At 37.0% G+C, this 21,618-nt stretch overlaps 3 protein-coding genes across 9 annotated transcripts in view; 2 read left to right on the top strand and 1 right to left on the bottom strand.

Moving 5' to 3' along the window:
* Positions 1-10,649, top strand: part of LOC105277793 — a 90,061-nt gene extending 79,412 nt beyond the window's left edge. For 2 of the 5 annotated variants that reach the window (XM_026972840.1, XM_026972830.1), the window contains 14 exons: positions 38-280; positions 1,505-1,585; positions 2,360-2,509; positions 2,989-3,009; positions 3,160-3,427; positions 3,728-4,105; positions 4,332-4,493; positions 4,571-4,761; positions 4,929-5,159; positions 5,402-5,923; positions 6,149-6,331; positions 6,547-6,649; positions 6,730-6,864; positions 7,601-10,649. In XM_026972840.1, the coding sequence (XP_026828641.1) occupies positions 38-280; positions 1,505-1,585; positions 2,360-2,509; positions 2,989-3,009; positions 3,160-3,427; positions 3,728-4,105; positions 4,332-4,493; positions 4,571-4,761; positions 4,929-5,159; positions 5,402-5,923; positions 6,149-6,331; positions 6,547-6,649; positions 6,730-6,864; positions 7,601-7,713 (2,781 nt within the window). In that variant the 3' untranslated portion in view covers positions 7,714-10,649. Of the gene's footprint in view, positions 1-37; positions 281-1,504; positions 1,586-2,359; positions 2,510-2,988; positions 3,010-3,159; positions 3,428-3,727; positions 4,106-4,331; positions 4,494-4,570; positions 4,762-4,928; positions 5,160-5,401; positions 5,924-6,148; positions 6,332-6,546; positions 6,650-6,729; positions 6,865-7,234; positions 7,306-7,600 lie in introns of all 5 variants that reach the window. The other 3 variants (XR_003407056.1, XM_026972832.1, XM_026972844.1) reach the window with 3 other exon arrangements.
* Positions 10,650-11,180: 531 nt separating this feature from the next.
* LOC105277797 (dihydrolipoyllysine-residue acetyltransferase component 1 of pyruvate dehydrogenase complex, mitochondrial) lies at positions 11,181-15,542 on the top strand. Of its 3 annotated transcripts, XM_011336421.3 has the most exons (12): positions 11,351-11,368; positions 11,448-11,520; positions 11,707-11,888; positions 11,957-12,141; positions 12,299-12,473; positions 12,575-12,747; positions 13,049-13,200; positions 13,280-13,425; positions 13,587-13,763; positions 13,835-14,019; positions 14,101-14,201; positions 14,309-15,542. In XM_011336421.3, exons 3-12 carry the CDS (start codon positions 11,727-11,729, stop codon positions 14,482-14,484), a joined length of 1,632 nt encoding a protein of 543 aa, XP_011334723.1. In that variant the 5' UTR covers positions 11,351-11,368; positions 11,448-11,520; positions 11,707-11,726; the 3' UTR covers positions 14,485-15,542. The 3 variants fall into 3 exon arrangements, with proteins under 3 accessions (XP_011334721.1, XP_011334722.1, XP_011334723.1); XM_011336419.3 differs by lacking the exon at positions 11,448-11,520 and having other exon boundaries at positions 11,181-11,368; XM_011336420.3 differs by having other exon boundaries at positions 11,231-11,520.
* Positions 15,517-19,262, bottom strand: LOC105277796 (serine/threonine-protein kinase PAK 3). Its single transcript, XM_011336417.3, has one exon. The coding sequence runs from the start codon at positions 18,986-18,988 to the stop codon at positions 17,426-17,428; it is 1,563 nt and encodes a 520-aa protein (XP_011334719.2). The 5' UTR covers positions 18,989-19,262; the 3' UTR covers positions 15,517-17,425.
* Between the last annotated feature and the right edge of the window lie 2,356 nt (positions 19,263-21,618).

Raw genomic sequence — 21,618 nt, 5'->3', positions numbered from 1 at the left:
GCAAGTTTTAAACTCAACTATATTTGATTTTGAATAGTACGAGAAGAGCAAGCCTCTCGTGAACCTCGTGGACAATATGGTAAAATTGGGCTCTCTGTACAATCGTAACACTGCCAACGGGATCAGCAATATCTCCGGTTCTCGCCATGATCTGATGCATGAGAACGCGAGAGATCATCGCGAACGTCTGGAATTTAATCAGAGGATGCAGGAGCAACGACTACTGGCCGAGGAGCGCAGGGATTGGGACAGACTCAGTCCCGATCATGGACAGTTACAGGTAATTTAATTATTGTATTACTGAAACGTTTTGCATTCACGTTACACAATGGATATTTGACAGAAGTAATTGCTTAACTGAGACAAGAAACATTTGCCTTTACGTATATTAAGAATACAATTCTGTATTCAAACTAACTCGACTAATGATAAATCTTTACTTTTCCAAATTATGACAATTATTACTCACAAAATTGGATAATTTGATAAAGTCAACGCTTCATTAGTTTCGGTTTTTATCTTATATGTTTCCTATTATAATATTATATTATTATATTCTTGCTATAAGACGTTATACGCCGGAAATAATTGCTGTCATTTAAAATAAAATACATTTTGCGCTCGATATAGAAGTTTTCTTAACCAATTGATGAAACAATTCCTTAATTGCCGTGTGTCATAACACTAAGCGCATCCAAATGGATAAGTTGTAAAAATACGATTGAAAAAATGTACGTGTAAAGATTAAGACTAAAGATAGTTCTGCTTCGAAGGCACAACTACCAGAGACAGAACTCAGACGGCACTTATGAGCTCTTGTAAATTCTACGAAAGGCTCACTTAGGAATATACTCTAGTCGAGTCGAGTTTCTAGAGACAGTTTCTACGTAATATTTTACGGCCAACGTCTTTTTATACTTTTGTTTTTATAACCGCCTAAGTCCTCAAGATTTTTCGATATCTGCGCTTGTTATTCATTAGATAAAGTACAAAGTTTAATTTAATTATTAAATGCATTAAATTTTTCTTTAATAATGACGAAAAATATTAAAATATTTTTTGAAATACTATATTTTTTGTTTTTCTATTTTAAATTTAATATAATTATGTAATTAGTTTCATTTTTTAAAGATTATTATAAGATGATCATCATAAGATAAAAATTGTATTGTTATAATAATGTATTGTATATCTTAATCAAGAATAATTATTTAAATGTAATTTTTGTTAAACTAAATTATTCAAAATACTATGTTTATTAAAATACTATGTGTAGCGATCTCTAGAAATAAAATATTAAAATATTTTACTCATTACGAGTACAAGAACACAAGCAAACTTTGCTTATGGACAAGGACGGGGACAGTACAGAAATTCACATTATTCTAAAATTAATGGTGGTGGTTCTCTTTTTTTCCGAGAGATTCTAGTTGAAACACTACATCCTGCTTCTTGAACAAAAACAAAACTTCGTACTTTATTGAATGCCTTTTTTATGTTACAGGCTAAAGTCCAGCAGCTCTATAAATTAGATCGATTGCTCCAAGAGGAGTCTGGCACATTACACAGTCTTCAACAAGACAAGGTATTTATATATCCCAACAATAACAGCAAATATCGAAAAATTCTACATACCTTTTTAGAAACACAATTGAGCTCACAAAAATATTATACAGTAGAATCCGGATTATCCGACCCCGCTTTATCCGACCATCCAGATTATCCGAGCTCACTGTATCAAGTGAGTTTTTCGAGTTATTATTATAAATAAGTTTTCTTTAAATAGAGTTTCCTTTTTTCTGAAAAACTTAATTTGTTGAGTTTCTATATTGTACCAAAGCATTGTTATTTTTATGTGATGAAGATTTTAAGAAGAACAGTGTTGCCTATATGCATAGAGTTTAAAGATATAAATAAAATTTCTATTTAAAATATATTTTTTATAAAATAAAATATAATCTCGGTTATCCGACTTTTTCGATTATTCAATCAACCATCGGTCTACATTAGGTCGGATAATCTGGACTCTACTGTATCTGATTGATAGAGATACGAATGCTCCAAGATATTTTTCTATGAAGAAATACATTCTGCAATATCTTCGAATAGAGTTCCATATTAGATCTATTGTTTAAGCTTAAAAGATTTCAATCACACAATCTTATCCATGCGGAAGGATTTCGATATCCGTAAACCGGAATTAGGAGAAACGATTGTTTAAGACTACTCGCGTGGAAGTAAAACAACCATCGTACTCCAGATGTACGCTGTAAGCTGCGAAACAACATCGATTGTCCTAATTCCACGATATAGAAATCACTGTATCATATTATACGCATGAACGACTTGATACTCGCAGGAAATACTTGAGAAGGCTTTGGGCGGGTTGCGGCACAAACTGCAAGGCAGCAGAAGCAATTTGGCCGAAGCCGAGCGGTATCGGAAGCAGCAGCTTCTATTAGAGCGCGAACTGAGCAGAGTGAGGGTGCTGCTCGCTCACAACTCGAAGGTAGACAATTTCGCGAAGCGTACCTGACAGCTGTTAATACGCGCTTTTGCGTTTTCCATCCGGTTGCCTGTACGAATCCGTTATCAAAAACTATGCAGACTGATTGGCAAAAAATCGAGTAAATTGCGCGTCAGAGCCGAGATTTCGAAACGTGAGTAATCGCTGCGCGTCATGTTTTCCACGCTTTTTGACATCGAGAGTATCACATGTGTACGTGTGAAGCTTCCGGATGCTTAATTATTATCGACTTTTCTGCTAGCACATTTTTCAAATAAAAATTTGCGTGAAGCGAATCACTCAATCTCTCGGACAGTCTCTTTGACGTGCTTTTATTCAGTTTACCTTTTATTCTATGATTGATCGTTTGTAACGTGAATTTATGACGCGCCAAAGCAAGTAGCATGTGAGAATTCAGATCAAGACAAGACTAGATTGTATATTATCACTTAGCAATTAAAGCCCAAATTCACTGTTTCCAGGTAAAGCCGATATTTCTGCAGGTAAAAATTGCATTATTCACAACATTAATACTTTTCAGTTCCGTCATTCGCCGCTTAGTTGTCATTCTTGCCGTGTAACGATCAACGTTCAGAATCGCAAGTTATTTATTTTTGACTTTATTTTCACTCATGAGTCTCATTTACTTTCAGAAACTCGAAGAGACGGTAGCCGAAAACGCGAGACTCGAACAAGACTTAGTGGTACTCAGACAGAAGCTGCAAGCCTCCCGAAGATATGCCGGTAACATCGCAAGAGACACTTCGAGTACGACCGCACCGTTAGAAGCAGAGTTAAGACGAGTGCAGCAACTCGTTGGCGATCTGCAGAGGCAGAGGAAGGAACTGAGCATACAAGTTCGCCAATTGACGGAGAAATCGCACAGTTTGGTGCAGCAAATTCGACCGCAGTCCTCACACGGTAAGCGCTCGAATATAATAAAAACTCAGCATGTCGAGAAATCGTTAAAAACTTCAAACCTTGAGAAACTCGGAAAGAATGTACATAACTTAATCCAAGATTATGAAATCTAATTATAATTGATTGTCAATTCAATTAATAATAGATATATGATAATACATACAAACATTACTCCCCTTTTATATATTACATGCATTAATGGTTAATTACTTATTAACTATTAATGTTAGAAAGTATATTTCCTCAAAAGTGCTTCAGACGTTAAAAAAGACAACAACGTGATTTAAGAATATCTTTTAGCGCCCCAGGTACATCATCCGAAAAAACGCACGCAAAATTCCTGGCTGGAGACCGACTTAGATTCCGGAATAACTTTGGACCATGGTTTAGACTCGCCGTCAAGTCCATCTCTGTCCAACTCGCCGCCGAATAAACTAAACGACATCTCTTACCATCGATACGGTTCTCCTACACAGTACAAAGACCTATCGCCATTGAATCGTCCGCAGATTCAGCAGCCTTTCACACAGCCTTCGCAAAATCATATATCAGCACTATCACCGCAATTACGCGAGCAAATCCAGCAGCACCAATTGAAGCAACAATTATTGAAGGATCAAATGCAGGGAAAAGGCAATGCGACACCTCTGTACGTTAATACGGAATCTAGAATATCAGGTAATGTTTATTGTACAAAAAAATCATTGTATAGTAGTGCAAATAATATTTTTAGTTTTATTGAAATTAGAAGACCATAAAACATATTAAAAATTATTCACACTTATTCATACAAACAGCAACAAATTATTTGAGTAATTGCAAAATCCAGTTCTATCTGTTATATCTATTTCCACTGATTTATTACTTTTACTGACACATACTGATTTATTACTTTTAACGGAAGGCGATTACATCGCTGACACGAGTAAGCACAACGGAAACGTGTTGAATGGCATGCCGCATTCCGCTCCGGAATACATCCCGCCGCCGCCACCACCGCCACTGAATGAGGAGGCATTGTTGTTGAACGACAATTATAGGCAAAACGAGGACAACAAATTTGCGGGTAAGTCTATCCGCTCTGTTCCGCTACGGAAATAAGCCTGACACATCAGAGTCTCATTTTCCTGTGCGCTTTTGCAGGATTAATACACAATCGCGAGAAACAAGAGATTAAGACGGTGCGTATAGTGAAACGCGAGTCAGAGAGACGACAGAGAGACCGTGGCGATAGAACGGGTAATATCGGAATTCCTTTGACGAACGGTCTTCAAGCACCAGGCGGAGCAAAGAGACTATGTGACGATGATATAGGAGGATCGCAAAAGTTCGAGGTGAGTGAATGGATGATATCTTGTTCCTACAGTTTGAAGCATATATTATTTCACTTTTAATTAATCAATCATTAAAACGAACAGAATTAACAGAGATAGCCTGGAAAATTTGATTAATCTCATTCATGACGTATATGTTAACGCATGAATTTCTTATTATTTCTTAGAAGGCTCAACTAGGCAGGGTAGTGGAGGAGTCACCGATCATCCACGCACAGAGCACAGTTCAACTATCCGAATTAGACGATATTCACTTCCAAAGGAGCATGTCTCTACCGCGCGGTTTCGGCGGACAAAAACAGCAGACCGGAATCCACTACGGACCCGTGGTACCTCCACCGCGTAGCGACAGCATGCATGCTCTGAAGACCATGATGGCACGACGTCATAAGATCAGGGTAAGCACCATACAGTCACGCGCGACGTCCGACAAAAACCGATGTCATTATTCTAGATCATCCCTAAATAATAGCGCAGAGCTATTGCTCCTTTACTCCTCGTCAAGCTTATTATATTATTATTTTTTTACGGAGATTATCGATGATTTTCGCCCGCCCCGATCACCTCGTCCACCCACGTTTTCGTTACTTTCTTTCGTTTGATCCCGCTGTTTACATCTTTGTTTGACGCTCAATCACAGTTCGAAAGTCACGACGGCAGCTCCGACAGTACTCTGTCACCATACACGGACAGTCCTACGTCTAGCTGTCATGTACCGATGAGCTCGCCCAACTACTCTACCACATCGTCGTACAGTCCGTGCCAGAGTCAAAATTATCCGCCACAATCGGCGATGGTGCAGCCTCTCTATCACAATCCGCATGGATCGTACAAGCAATACGAGAGAGCCGGCGGCATCCTCGCGGGCGCCAGTTTGAGCCCTGAATTAACATCACCAACTAACATTACTCATGGCGTTCATGAAAAATCGATTGCCACTACTAGCGAGAAAATAATCGGGACAAACACGAACCAATCCGAGACGTCACCGCAATTGTCGCCGGTCTTCAAAAGCAAGGCTGCCAAACAGATTATCAAAGAGATGACAGAGAAGAGGACAGAAGGACCGAGACGTAGAGAAATTCCTCGGGAGAAAAGGCGACACTACACCGTGTCTAGTAGCAAACCAGTGCTCGACTTAGAAGACACTTTTTCGAAGATGGTACTTTTTGTTTTCATTCAATTTCCGTTCTTTCTTTTTCTCTTGTTCTTTCTCTTTCCCTCTTACTTTCTCTTTCTTTCTCTTTTTCTCTTTTTCACTTCCCTTCGTCTACCTGCGATTTCACCTAATCTTTACCTTTATCGCTTGACATTTTCGATTCAAGTTTGCCTGTTATGATACTATCGAGAACTCGTGTTTCTATGTGATGGGGATTTCAATTTTCAGGGCATGGGCAGAGCTAGGGATGACTTGGACATGGAAAGGGCGCTAAGGCCCAGGATAAATGCTCCCGACGTAGTACGATCGACATTGAGTCACAAAGAATTAAAGTACAATGAGAGCACCATAGATCAACTATTAGGCACGCCCAATAAAATTGTCATTCCCGAACGATATATTCCTGAACAGGTGACTAATATTTATGAATTTTATTATATTTATGAATCATTAAATTATAAGTATATAAAAACAAAAAAATAAAAATCGTTCATACATACATATATATCTCTTTCAATACATTTAAAAATCCAATAAATCAATTATTATATTGTTAAATATTTAATCTTTATTTTTTAACGTATATGAATTAAATAAATAAAGTTATTATATATTTGTTATTTCAGACGCCGGAGCTAACGGCGGAAGAACAGGAGCAACGTTTAAAAAAGGCGGAAGCAATTAGGAAAATGCTCTCGGAAACAACCGTAACTGCATCGGAAGGTGGTGGTACGTAATGCTTTCTTTTTAATTATTTAATGTAATGTGATAATAACAAAGTATTTTAATATTTCGTTATGGCTTTTCAGACGATAACTCCAATGTGCAAAAATCAGACAATTTGAAACGAAAAGTCGTCGAAGAGAAGCGACAGAGGGAACACATCCTTCAGCTCAATCAAATATTGGCAAAGCAAGTGATGGAGAAAAGTAAAATGGTAGCGGGTACGTTGATAATATCAAATATATAATTTTGCATGATCTTTTTATCGTTTACGTAGAGCTATGGCAGCATGCTCGTTTGGGCTCAGCTTTTAAAAGAAAGAACATTATTCTTCGATCAATAAACGATTAATGCAATTGTCGTTTTTTGTACGACAAATACGATGACATTTTTTTTATTGCAAAAGTGTTGTGCAATGTTCAATATCATTTAATTTAAACATTGTCTGGTCACGTGTTTTCTCACAAACACGAGCACGCATATGTTTTATTTTATTTTATTTTACGATATATTAATGGCCTCAGTTTGAGAGCAAATATCGTTTTAAATATCTTAGGGAATGTTGTTTGGATTGTTTGTGCTTGTGTGTAGGTAACCAGGCACACTGACTGACATGCTTACTCCATCTCTATAGGACACGCACGTCACATTATCATTTTCAGGTTTGTTTGCTATTTTTCATTTTTTTTCATTTTCTTTCTCCTGTTTTTCTTCTCGATCAAGCTAAAGCAATGTAATCACAATATCACTTTTATAAATGTAAGTTTAGCAAAGTGAGGCTAGTGTGTTGCAAATAATCTAATTGTTAAAAATATCAATTTATAAGAATAACGGATAAAAAGGTATTTAAAATATAAATTAAAAATAAGTAAGCTTCACTCTCAGTTACCGATTTGCAATTTAATGTGTAATTATTAATTGTATAATTATTTTTCATCATGCCTCATTTGCCAACAGTGAAAGCTCTGGCAACGCTTCCTCTGAAGACCGAATCGAGCTTAGACGACGAGGATCTCTCGCCCGTGGCTCCTTTGCCGCTTTACCAGCAAAGAGAAAATTACTATTCATAAGCATCGTAAGAGCACAAACAACTACTGCCAATACGAAGGAAACACAGGGACAGAGAAAGGATACAAGAGATTTTTCTTTTCCCGATTAATTAAGAAAACGTGCGAAAATTCGTGCAATATACTGAGAGAAAGTGCTTTTAATTTGCATCGATTGCATTGTACATAATCATCGACTAAATGAAACGGTAATAGATAGCTGTCGCGTTTGTTAACGATAAGAGCTCGTATAATATATAACTGTTGCACACTTACGAACGAGATATTGGCTTAAGGCGATCACGTGATAAACGAAATTATCACCGCGTTATCAGGCTGCGAGGGCATGCTCATCATTTTTTTTCGACTAACGCTAAACTCAACAACATCGTGATTGCTGTCATTTTTACTGAAACATCGTTCTGAAAAAACAAAAACTGAATATCATTCAGCGTTGAATACTAGAGCGATACTCGCTGGACGACTTTTTTATCTGCGTGACGGATTTAACGCATCTCCGGACGACACGTCCGGCTTTGAGAAACCTTTTATCGCGTCTCTTCGCAATCGAAAGTTCTTTTTCGAAAGTTTTCATATCGATGAGTATCTGTAAGTAACAAAGGGACGCACTCTCGACTGAGCATTTGTTTCGAATATTGTCTCCCGTTTTACAATCATTTTCGGCGAATTTTTATATTGACGCGAGCGGCGAAATTATATACCCCGTCACCAAAGTTTGAACGAAAATGTGGTAGCGTTCGATTTAACGGCGCAAAAATTACGGCTCGTTATTTTAGCGACGAGGGATGTATTCATGTATATGTATTGTGCGTACAAATCGAGAGATAAAACTTTACATGGACGACTACCGTGAAGTTTCTACGACGCTAGGATATCGAGCCTGCTAGGTCCCATTCGCCGAACTCGATGACGAAAGGATAACGGCGCCGATTGCGACGATTATCATGTAAACTAGATTGTAAGAAACGCATAATATACATACGCTTCTGAAGCGCCCGTTGCTGTTAGCGTTATATACGATTTTTCACGGGCCATTGTAGCATGGCATCATTAATGTTTAGAATAGACGTACAATTATAATGAAAGAGTGCCAAATTCCTATCATAATGGCGAGCGAGAAGCGAGCGTTTAAACGATCGTCAATTAAAAAATCGCTACGATATCAATGCGGTACCATAAGAATAAAGATCGCGAAACGATCGTACATGATTAAACATCTTATTTCACCTTCTGAGATCGGCCAGATATTATCAATATTTCAAACTTTTCACCCTTCTCAGTGAGAGATTGGATTAAAATAATTGAACCAAGATCTCGGCTGTATCGGAACAAAGATAACGTTCACGTATGAAACGTTTATGATGATTATTCAATTTTCTAAAGAAAAGATCGTATAGCAAGCTACGCGAATAATTTAAGTAATATAACAGATTAAATAATTTAATTTTAGCTAATTTTATCGATAACTTGATTTAAATAACTCAGTTAATTATTTATAGTTATCAACTAACAAATAATTAATAATCGTTAATAATTATTCTTCAAATTCGATCAGCCCGGTCCGGAATTAGCAAAATTTTGCCAAACTCCCGGGTCTACGCGACTTCTGAAGCTCCTTCTTTTTGTTAATTGTAAAAATAAGAATTGGCCCCATGGGGCAACGCCATATGGCCCGCAATTTACAATCATTTACAAGAATAAATAACTTTTCTCATTTACTTACATTTACACAGTAGCTCGTCATTGTCGCGACATCTATCCAGCTGAACTAATACTTTAGTGGGATGCAAAATTCAAATAAGCATGCATACGAACGAGAAAGATTCCAAAGATTCCCAATTAATACGCGCGCGCATCAACTAAATTCGAATAATGAATGATTTTAGAAAAATTACTATAAAACTCACCAAAAATACGACCTTACTCCGATATCGGAAGGATGATCTGCATCTGAAGCGTTCTTCGGCCGCGCAAGCACTGGGCTCGATCTGTTAGCACTAAGCGTGTTGTGATCACTTTGTTTTATGATGATCTCCAGACGGAATATTTTTCTGACGACAATGCAACGCGCGCGGTACATACACTCGCTATGTTACGTGCATTCGCTGCACAGAATCGCGCAAAACGCGATAAAACACCCGACAAAACCGGGGAAACGTGACGTCCCTTCGCAAACGCGACGTGTCTTGCGAAGCCCGCGGTCGCCACGAACTATCGATATTAGTTTCGAGACTCGCAGCGGCACAAGATGGCGTCGTTTATCGATACAATCGATATCTACCAGGCCGCATCGGTTCAAAACTTCAAACGGGTTCTTATAACACTGCTATACCTCTCTAACGTCAAGATATGCAATTTCGGAAATACGAGATAACTTAATATTTAATATGTATCATATACATGAGAAAAATTTCAAGAAACTTTCAACGACGCGCGGCAATGAAAGGAAAATCAAAGGATTAATAATCACGTATAAAGTTACAAATTTACCGCGAGCGTCCCCGCAAGGTTATGCTTCAACATCGCAAGGATAATCTTCGCCGTTATCGCTCGTATCTTCGATCTGGCACACGCGATCCACCGAGTACTTAGCAATAAGTTTTTATAACAATTATAAAAAATGTGCGCGATGCACTTTATTGTCATGCGAAATTGCGCGAAATGCGACGCCGCGACGCCGCCGATTAAACCCGGAGAACTACGGTACTCTTTTGCACATGCGACGTTTCCTGCAAAAGGTCCGCCATTAACTATATCGACGTTCGACTTCGAGAATCGTGACCGCACAGACGATCCCCGTATCAATTCGTAAATCCTTGAGAGATACCATTATATGCACCGCGTGAGACGCAAGGATAACAGGCGAAACACGGCGCGAATTATCACGAGAACTGTTATTGTTATAAATGATAAAATAAAAATCGTATGGCGACACGAGACTGTGCAAAGTCTTTCTTAAACCTTTCTTAAACCTTTTCACGATAATCAATATATTCGAAATATTAGTTTCGATTAATTAAGATCTAATTTTGATTTCTGATACCGATGGATGGATTCTATCCATCTATGGTCTAAAAAGACTTTGAATATTGAAACAGCTTAATTTATAAGTTCGATTCTCCGCAAGGTCAAAAGTAGGAAACAGTGCTGAAATTTATTCCCATTACGTAACGGAGAGATAATATTATTTCCATTTTGTACAGAAATAATCTCAATTAGACCTTTTACAAAATCGTAATAAACTTGCCTACATTAATTAAGCGACATTATTCAAACTCACAGGATCATCTCTTTTCTTATAAAATAAAATTATTAACTGGCCAATAAGAGAATCGCTAAAAATGAATTACATAAAGCACAGATATAAATTATAATTTATATCTAGATACTTTTATGAGAGACTAATAAAGTTTTAATGCATATTTTAGAGCAAGCTGATCGACTTTGATACGCATAGTACAAAAGGTCAATCAGTCTGAGGTCGTGGTTGATTCCCAAGCGGGTCGAGGCATACTCTAGTCGACGTGAAAAATGGCACATATGATAAGGTCCAAGTTCGTACTTCTGTCATTGAAACACGCTAATCGCATTGCGCCGCGAATCCCAGTGCCCTTAAAATATCAACGATTATGCTTCCACACGAGCGGAATCCTCGACGGTATGATATTGATTCAGAAATCGCAAGTGTTCCTCGCCAATTGGAGTTTGGAGGTTATCTCGAAGAATACAAATTTCAGAGAATCTGCGACAGATGAAATCATCTCGTTCTCGACATAACGTTAAGCAGAAATGACAAAACTGAGTTTAACGGTGTGCTTGATAAGTTAAATCTTTGACGACACTTGTTAAATAATTGCTTCTATCTCCTCTCCTGATTATGCAATCAATTTTCTTAATTTATACTGTGTCAAAAACAATATCTTCATTCTTACAAAGACATTTCTAACACGACATTTGTTGACACGAGTTCGATAAAGATACTCTTCTTTATTTCAGTAAAAGGAAAAGAATTACTAATGCCGTCATTGTCACCCACCATGGAAAATGGTACTATAGTAAAGTGGCTTAAAAAGGAAGGCGACAAGCTCGAACCTGGCGATGCTGTCGCAGATATTCAGACCGACAAGGCTATCGTCACAATGGAATTTGACGATGAAGGTGTATTAGCAAAAATAATTGTGAGTCAAGCAGCTGTAAATCAATTATTAAGGGGATCTGCATTCAACTTATAAATAATACTAATCAGGTACCTGAAGGAACAAAGGACATCAAGGTAGGAACTCTGATAGCTCTCACTGTGGAGGCCGATGAAGATTGGAAAGAAGTCGAAATGCCAGATACTACAAAATCTCCTAAAGCACCGGCTTCTACTTCGGCTTCTACTGAACAACCATCAAGCGCACCTGTTACAATGGAAATACCACCTGGCCAGTACGATCTTTTAAAGAGCACACTAAATAATAATCTATGAGTAGAATAGAAAAAAAACCTAAAAATAATGCAAGAATAATAGTTGTGCTTGAAAATCCAGAGTTATCAATCAAGAACTGCTACAGAATCTCGAATAATTCATTTGTATTATCTCCAGACAAAATATTGCTATGCCTGCCCTCTCACCCACAATGACAACAGGTACAATCGTGAAGTGGCTGAAGAAGGAAGGTGAAGAGATACAACCTGGCGACGCGTTGGCGGATATACAGACGGATAAAGCCGTTATGAGTTTTGAGCTGGAGGATGAAGGCGTGCTCGCAAAAATTCTCGTACGTATTTAACTGTTATAATTTAATATGCACTTTCACGTAAATATATTTAAGTTAATTTTCTCTTTAACGTCATACTGTTTTATACTATCATTTGATAGGTTCCAGAAGGATCTCAGGTAGAAGTAGGACAATTAATAGCTATTACAGTTGAAAAAGGGATGGACTGGAAACAGGTTGTTGTTCCAACATCAACTAAGCCGACAAAAGTAGCTGCAGCCGCGCCAACAACACCAAGTTCCGCTCAACCAACCAGTGCAAAAGCAAGTGGACAGTAAGTATTCTTTTATTAATCGTTTTATAATTAAACTAATTTTATAATTATAATTAATAATTAAACTAATTTTTTTTATTCTTCTATTATTATTGCACATTTTATAGTATTATAGTATATATTTTATTATGTCGTTGTCCTACAAATTGATATCTTTATTCACATTTTTTTATCTTTCTACTCCAAGTTTATTATTTTGCAATATATATATATATATAAAATTTAATATCAAATTGTTAAATTTATCTTAAAATATGTTTAATTAATGTGTTTTACGATTTTTCAACATTTTTTCCACCAGAGTATACGGTTTAGCAGTAAAAAGATTACTAGAGGAATATGATTTGAGTTCGGACTCGATCAAGGGCACTGGACGTACGAATCGTTTATTAAAGAGCGACGTCCTTGCCTACATTCAGGTGCATAATGTTAAAAAAGTTGCGCCAAAATCTGGTAAATATCATCACGTATCAGTATCACTATTGCAGTATTGTGTCTCTTCTAAGCTACAGCTGAAAATATTTTCTTACAGCTCCCGCTCCGATGGTTGATACGATGAAGGCACGTTCTCCTAGTCCAGCGGATATTTCTGCCTCTCCTGGTCAACCATCTCCATACGAAGATATTGAAATATCCAACATTCGTGCCGTCATCGCTAAACGGCTTGGAGAATCGAAAGTACGTGTCACTGAGAATGTCTTTAATAATATCTTATTTTTTATCAGTATAATTTAATTTTTTCTAATTTTAATCTAATTTAAACGAATGTTTCACGCAAAATTGGACAACTTTTTTTCATTCAATTTCATTGAGGTTTAATTCAAACTCTTCTTTTCCAGAGTACTATACCGCATTCTTATGCAGTTGTAAACATAAATATCGATAAGTTGCTCGAGCTCCGTGCAAAGCTCAAGACGGACGATATAAGTGTATCGGTTAATGACTTCATCACTAAAGCTGTTGCTCATGCGCTTCTCGAGTGTCCCGACATAAACACGTTATATCAAAACGGACAAGTTCGTATAACTTAATTTCCTTGATATTAATTTTAATTGTATAAAAATACATAAGGATCAACTGTCGTTAGGCTGTACGAGTTCCAAAGGTGGACGTGTCTGTAGCGGTCGCGGCGCCATCGGGTCTTATCACACCAATAGTTTTCGATACTGTCACTAAGAGCCTAACGGACATCTCCAAAAACATCCGAGAGTTGGCTGATAAGGCGAAAAAAGGACAGCTCAAACCACATGAGTTTCAAGGCGGAACGTTCACGTAAGTGCTTAAAATATGTACAAAATGAAACTACAAGAAAAACATGCGTATGTATCACAAATAAAAATTTCGTTATTGCAGAATCTCGAATCTGGGAATGTTCGGCGTCAAAGAGTTCTCTGCCATTATAAATCCACCGCAAACTGCTATTCTCGCTGTAGGAGCCGGGCGCGAAGAACTGGGTAATTTCTTTATGAAAAATATTCTGCAAACAATACAACGTGGATTCTAAATGCGTTAAAACTATTGATAATGTTACTATTAATAACGTTCTCGTAACATCTTGTAGATTCTTCATTGGCAAAAGTGACGAAAATGACAGCGACGTTGTCGTACGACAGACGAGCGATCGATGAGGATCAAGCAGCCGACTTTTTGGCTGTCTTGAGAGCTATGCTGGAGGACCCAGTTTTTCTAGCAGCTGGTCGGGTGCAAGCACTGAGATACAAACGCGATGCGTATTGATCATTTCTAATAGAATAATTCACTCTCACAGATTCTCTCTAAAATTTTTATTACAAAAACAGCTCATACTTTTTGTTGCTGGTATCAAGCGAACTAGATATCATTTCTTGTGTAACATTGTTACTATTTGTTAATTAATTGTTATTTGTTAATCACACAAGGAAGTAAAGCTTGATGTTAATCAACTTTTATGATTGTACATAAATAATAATACTACAATGTAGATAATTAATAGCTGTTTTTGGAATAGGCGAAAGAATGATTAATTTTTATCGATCTTAATTTTTAATTTATTTTTCATGTTACACACGCAAAAGATGATATACGCATATGCGTGCGCGGCAACTTATTTATACATTATATACATATATTTATACTGCCGAAGATAATACAAGCTATCTACATTATGGGCGTATTCTCACTTATATTTTTAATGCTAATTAACTAATTAATGTTTATTAACCGAAATTAAACTGCCAAACAAACCACATACAAATCACAAAAACTTACGCGATTAGTCGTTTTACAGAAAACATTAGCATTACTGTAAATATTAATTTGTCAGCAAATTAAAATATTAAACTAGTTAGGGTTAAAACCCTCAAAGTGGCAAAGAATGAGAAAATGTCCATTTTCGTGTATTTAAATTTTTGTAAATAATTAGCGCACTTGTACAAATGAGATCAATCTAATTTATATCTTCTGTAAATATCTGCAATTTTTCGGCTATGATACAACATACGCAGATCAGAAATGATATAAACATGCCTACTTTTTTTCAGTTAAAGTTATGAAAAAATATGGATATGTTTATTATACAGTCAACACATTTAAAGATACATTTGTGCTGTCATCTCAAACTTCTTTATGACTTTATTATATGAAATATAGGATAAATATCTCCTCCTTTCATTATTTTAATTAATTTGAATTATACATAAATGTATAACCTACCTGTATATATAATTTAATATGTACTCGACTTAAATAGAATTATTGGATTAGTGTGATCATGAATGAAAGTCATGAATTCATCTTGTAAATAAAATATTTATTGCATAAAATATGTGATGTTTTACTGTAGTAATCAGTAAAATGTCAATCTTTCTCCCGCCTAATAGAAAAGTAATATATTATATTTTATGCAATCAGTAATTCTAAAAAATTATAGTATCTAACAGTATTTTTCAGGAGCTCTAAATTGATATATCGTACAAATACTTGATTTTCACCATAATCGTAACTTTACATTTTGCTATCATCGGATAATATTTTTATGCAGTTACTAGTTAGAAACATATGTGTTTATTTGATAAATTAACAAACATTAAAATTCTTTGTAATCTCACGCATCTTATTTCACTTTATGTGCCATTTTAAATCTTGCAATAAAAATTATGCAAGCAATATGCACGCAATAATGTATCCTTTACTTGAACTTGTGCAAATAATCACAATACTGTTCGAATACATTTGCTTATGAGCACGTGTTCAACACATTATATGCTTGGAAAGTAATGCTTGCCTTATTTAACACATGATAATTATACTTTCAGCTATTATTACAATTTGATACTTCTGGTATAATTTATAATAGTATGGTATATGTTGGTACTTGGTACAGGGTAAAAGTTATGATATAGAAGTAACAGCATAACTTAACTTTCACTTATCACAGTCGTGATTTTATACATACTTGATATTTCGGCTCAAATTACCTTAACTATTTAATCTATTCATTCTTTACACAGTAATCCAATCGCGTTACACGTTTAACTGTCGCACTCTAAATATTATTAAACATCCATTTATATACATATTGATTATAATAAAATCTATATGAATACAGTATTTAATTGAGCAACGTTGCGCTCTTAGATACGATAAAAAGCTTTCAAAAAGATACATATGCTATAAAACTAGGTAAAGTTTTACAAAATTATATGCATCTTAACGTTTTTAAGGCATTGTACGATGCTCGTTACGTCGCACGATTCATAATACTCAATTTTCAATATATTGTCTTGTAGTATTTAAATAGTTTTCTTCAATTGTATATGTATAGAAACTTTTAGAAAAGATTTTATACATGACTAATGACTTCACGATACATGTATATATATACACATCAAACTTATCTTACAAAATGCATTATCTGATGTATATACTAGTCTTATTCTTTTGATACTTCTTTTTCTCGGAAAAAGCTAAGTTAAAATTTGATATAGTCAGAAATTGTTAATAATTGATTTTAATATCTCATATTTTTTATTTAATAATCTAAGTACAAAATTTCTAAGAAAATATTTATGAAACTTGTTACTTTTTTGTAAAATACGCGTTTCAAATGTATATATCTGGTTCATTTCTCAAGAGAGATGTGAAAAGTCTATTTTGTTGCACTTGTTATTTACAGCTAAAAGACATACATTTTGTTTGTTTTCGATGTGCTGTTTTGATAAATACTGAATGCTAATAGGAGAATGCATGTTAATGCGCATTATTATTGAGCGAAAAACACCCGAGAAAATACTTAAATTACAAATTGCACATAAAAACTAGGCGACTTATCTTAAAAAAAGTTTGAAATTGATCAAAATACATTCTCAAATGATATCTCATCTTGTAACAATAATCGCGATATAAGTTAAGTAGCACAGGTCAAAGATAACCATTTGTAGATTCTTTTGATATCTTTTGAATAAAGAAAATAATCTTCAAAAAATGACTATCAAGTGGACTATGCTTTGGCTTCACGTATACTATTAAATCAGCACGATAGAATGAAAAACAACCGGCAGTCACAAAGTAAACTTAAAGCAGTAAAGTTGAATACAATAATAATCATAAAATACCTCGTTTTTAGCCTTTAGTTTATGCCTCGACGAAGCGTTACGAGCCATCATTATTATGAATGTGATTCAAAATTCTTTACAAGTATCTAGTGAAACGCCTTTTGCAGAATTCTCTGCGCCGCCCGGATCAGAGGAGTAAGCGTGGACAGTTCGGCGCAGTTTTCCAGAAACGGATGAGAGAGCAACTCGTCGGCTGTCGCTCGCTCATCGACCTCCACGGCGAGACATCTCTCTAAAAAATTTTGGAATGTGGGACTGAGACTGTCCCATCTGGGAATGGAAGGTTTGCCGATGGCAGCAATCAGGTACAACGCTCTCAACGGCGTCTCCTTCATGTAAGGAGGTTCCCCCTCGATCATCTCGATGGCCATTATGCCGAGCGACCAGATGTCCACCTTCTTGCCGTACTGCTTCCGCGTCACCACCTCAGGCGCCATCCAGTACGGGGTGCCGACCATAGTCTGCCGTTTCTCGTCACCGTCGATGTTGGCACAGAAACCGAAATCCGTCACCTTCACCGAGCCGTTCATCCCCAGCAGCACATTGTCCGATTTAATGTCCCTGTGAATTATGCCCTTAGTGTGCAGGAAACTAATCGCCTTCAGGACTTCCCGGCAAACGGCTGCGATCTGGATCTCCTTCATCACGGTCTCGGTGACGACGTCCGTGAGCGGACCACCCTCCAACAGCTCCATCACCACCCAGAGATGCTCGTCCACTAGGTAGGCATCGAGGAAATTGACCAGATTCGGATGATGGAACTCCTTGAGCACCTTGATTTCGGTTAGTATCAGTTCTTTCTTCGGTTGTTTCGACAAGTCTATGTCCTTTATGGCAACCTTCTCGCCGTGCTGGAGATCAGTGGCTATGAATACCGTGCCGGAAGCACCGGCGCCTACCTCTTTGGTCCTCTGGAAGCGTAGATTGGGATCCCCGCGCTGGCAGATAGCCCGCAACTCCTCATACACCTGTTCATCGCTGAGCTTTACGTCGTTGCACTCGGTTTTCCTACGCAGGACAGGACTCTCCTCGATCCTCTCGACTCCGCACGGTGCGACGTCCTTCTCCTCGCTCGCCTCCGTCTCGTCGTCTATCTGAAACGTGTTCAGATCCTCCAGTATCTCGGTGAGGGTCTTCTCCGCTCGACTGTTACAGTTGCGCGGTGCCGGCTTAGGTGGCTTCACTGGTTTGTTCAACTTGGGTGGTAGCTCGGGCAGCCTCCGTTCTTTCTGCTCGTCGTCGTCGTTCGAGCCAGCGCTCTCGATAATCAAGATGTCATCGTCAGACTCATAATGCGACTTCTTCGCCAGGATATTGTCGATCGCCTGGGACTCCTCCTCGATCAGGTCCTCGGTGACGAACGGCTTGAACACCTCCTGGTCCTGCGGTCTACGCTTGATCGAGTAATTGTAGAATTTGATCGCCTGCAGCGCGGCATCCGGGTGCTCGTTCTGCTCCGACTTGGAGATCTGCGTGTTGAGCAGACGTATCCATGGGTCCGGCAGACCTTCCAGCTGGCCGGTCTCCGCATTCTTGCTCACGTGGAACTTGTGAGAAACGTTGGTCGGCAGACCGATCTCCGCGGCCACAGTGTCGTTGACGGTGCCGCTCTTCTTCTTCGAGAACAGCTTCGTCAGGCTGAGGCTCATCCTCGCAGACCCGCGTTTCCACGGCGTCCAGTTTCCCTCCTGGTTGCGAGTGCGCTCGCTCGTCGTTCTCGGGAACGAGAAACAGAACAAGAAAGAAGGAAGAAAGAACGTAAAGAAAACAGATAACGCGCTCAAATCGCGTGGCTCATCCTAACCGTGACGCGAATTATCGTCCGTCACAATCCGATCATATCGCAAGGTTTCACGCCCGAGTCGCTATTCACACCGGCGGAACAAACGTCGCCAGCGCTGCCAACCCGAAAACAATGTTCCCAGATGGAAGATAAATCTCAAGCATGTGCACCAGAGAGCGTAACGAGCAGTAAAGCGCGCTAAATTCTCAATTCCATACATACTTTATCGCAAAACGAGGTATGAAATATAAAAGTTTTTACTAATTAATGGGGAAGTTAAAATAAGTTTTTTGTAACAAAACATTTTAATAATCTTTTTGTTGGTTATTAAAGACCCAGGTATGTATAAAAGCAACATTGGACCGATTTGGACCCATACTTGATCTGCGACCTCTGTGACCTGTGAGCATCTTCCATGTGGCTTACAAGTAATATGGACAATTACTTTAATATTGTTGTGTCCGGGATGTCACCCGGTACACCGGGCGGCGTGATCGGCAGAGGCTGAGAGATCGTGGTTAGCTCTGTATATTAAAATGATCGTATATTAAAATGATCGTATATTAAAAACCATAATTCTCTTACTAGTAGCAATAAGCAAATTATTATTTACGGTTGTTATCATTAACGTTATTAATGTATCAGGCCGGAACTGCCTTCTTTTAATATACTTTTAATATATCACATGCGAGAACTTTATCGCATGCAATATAGTAAGCTGATGCAACATCTGGATATAATGTCTTTCAAATGTATCTATCTCTAATCAAAAGACATTTTTAAAATGCAAGACACGCGTTTGATACATTTTTTTCTACTCAAAATGATCTGCTTGCGTTAGAATAGTATATATCATTTTAAACTGTGTTCCGTTATTATTGCAAATACTAGCTGTAATAAGGAAACAGCCATGATCTCGTGAAAAGAAAAAGGTCGCGCGAGTAAGTTGCGCGTGAACCACTGGCACGTTGATCATCGAAAATATTTATATTATAAAGTCATTATATGTTCACCTTACTTATTTTTATAGTAGAATTATATATAGTAAATCGCAGTTCTCTGCCATACGCTGCATTTCGGCGCAACATGTGTATGCATGTATGTATATATATACAAACCTTTAGACTGCAGAGAGTAATAAATGTGTGTGTGTGCGTGCGCTTCATTCATGAACTTTAATGCAACTTGATGCTCGTATCACTCCATTTTACAAGAAGCTCGGTTGGCTAAAAGTAGAAAAGGAAATAGGAAATCTCATACATTCCGTTATGCTGACTGGAAAGCCACAAATGATAATGAATGAATTTAAATGGAGAAGCGAAGTGTGTGTTAAAACCATTAGAGTGTCGAGGCTTGAAGTCCCAATGTACAGGACTGAATTATATAAAATGTCTTTTAGATGCTGAATTATGGAATAGTCTGCCTCATGAAATTAGGTCTATGGTGGCTTTAAAGTTAGAACTTCATAATTATTTTCTTAACGTTGCATAACAGGAGAGTATTGAAGCTAGCAGTAGAGTTTATTGGCGGGGTGACTTCACTTTGTAAAGTAGCCGTTACATTGTTGCATGCTATATAAGTTTACTATCCATATAATAATATTATTTTACTTTAGTTTAATATAAAATTATATTAACAATATTATTTTTTTAGTAGCGAGGAAATAATTTGTAGCGAATGCATGTATTTCACTGAGTTAAGCGCTTTACCATGTAAACATACTCATAGATGCATGGAATCCGTTTAAACAGCGGAGGGTGACACAATGTTCGTCCTCTATTACCTTTTGGCCTATGTTAATCTGGATGAACGTTTGTTACGAGCGATTTACAGCAAGGTAAAATAGCATCACCAAAGTATATATGCGGGTTTTGTCTCTATTCTTGTTATATAGTTATGTTCAAGATATATCAATAGATCAATATCAAGATATACATCGCGATATATATCTTGATATTTAATTTATTTAATAAATCGTTATAACTATCAATCAATTTATAATTAACAGGTTTTGTACAATTAAAAACGTTATTTTGTTTTCTCCAAATTCCAATGTTTTTAGAAATAAATGTTCTTTTAATAAAGAAATATTCTTTTTATTTTTTATTTTAGAAACTTCGATAAAGAAACATTCTACCATGTACAAAGTTTTTAGTAAAATGAGGAAATTGATATATATATATCATAATATTTTTGAATTTTCATAATCTGATATTATGATATTTATATAAATATCATCTTATTTTCGAATCCCGGTTACGTTTGCTGTCCAAGTAGCAAAATGATGTCAAAAGATGACATATAAGACGACAATTATGTCGCATTACGTCGTCATAAACATCATTATATCATCTTCTGACGTCACTTTGCTATTTGGGTAACAAAATAGATATCATTAACATAAATGTTATGTTCTGCTGAACCGGAAAAGAAACAGTTAATGAAAAAAAGAACTTTTTTAAAATTCCGAGGGAAGTATATCGTGTAAAGTTGTAT

This window comes from Ooceraea biroi, chromosome 1, assembly GCF_003672135.1.
Source record: "Ooceraea biroi isolate clonal line C1 chromosome 1, Obir_v5.4, whole genome shotgun sequence".
In the NCBI taxonomy this organism is placed as follows: Eukaryota; Metazoa; Arthropoda; class Insecta; order Hymenoptera; family Formicidae; genus Ooceraea; species Ooceraea biroi.
This window is presented reverse-complemented; position numbering and strand designations above follow the sequence as displayed.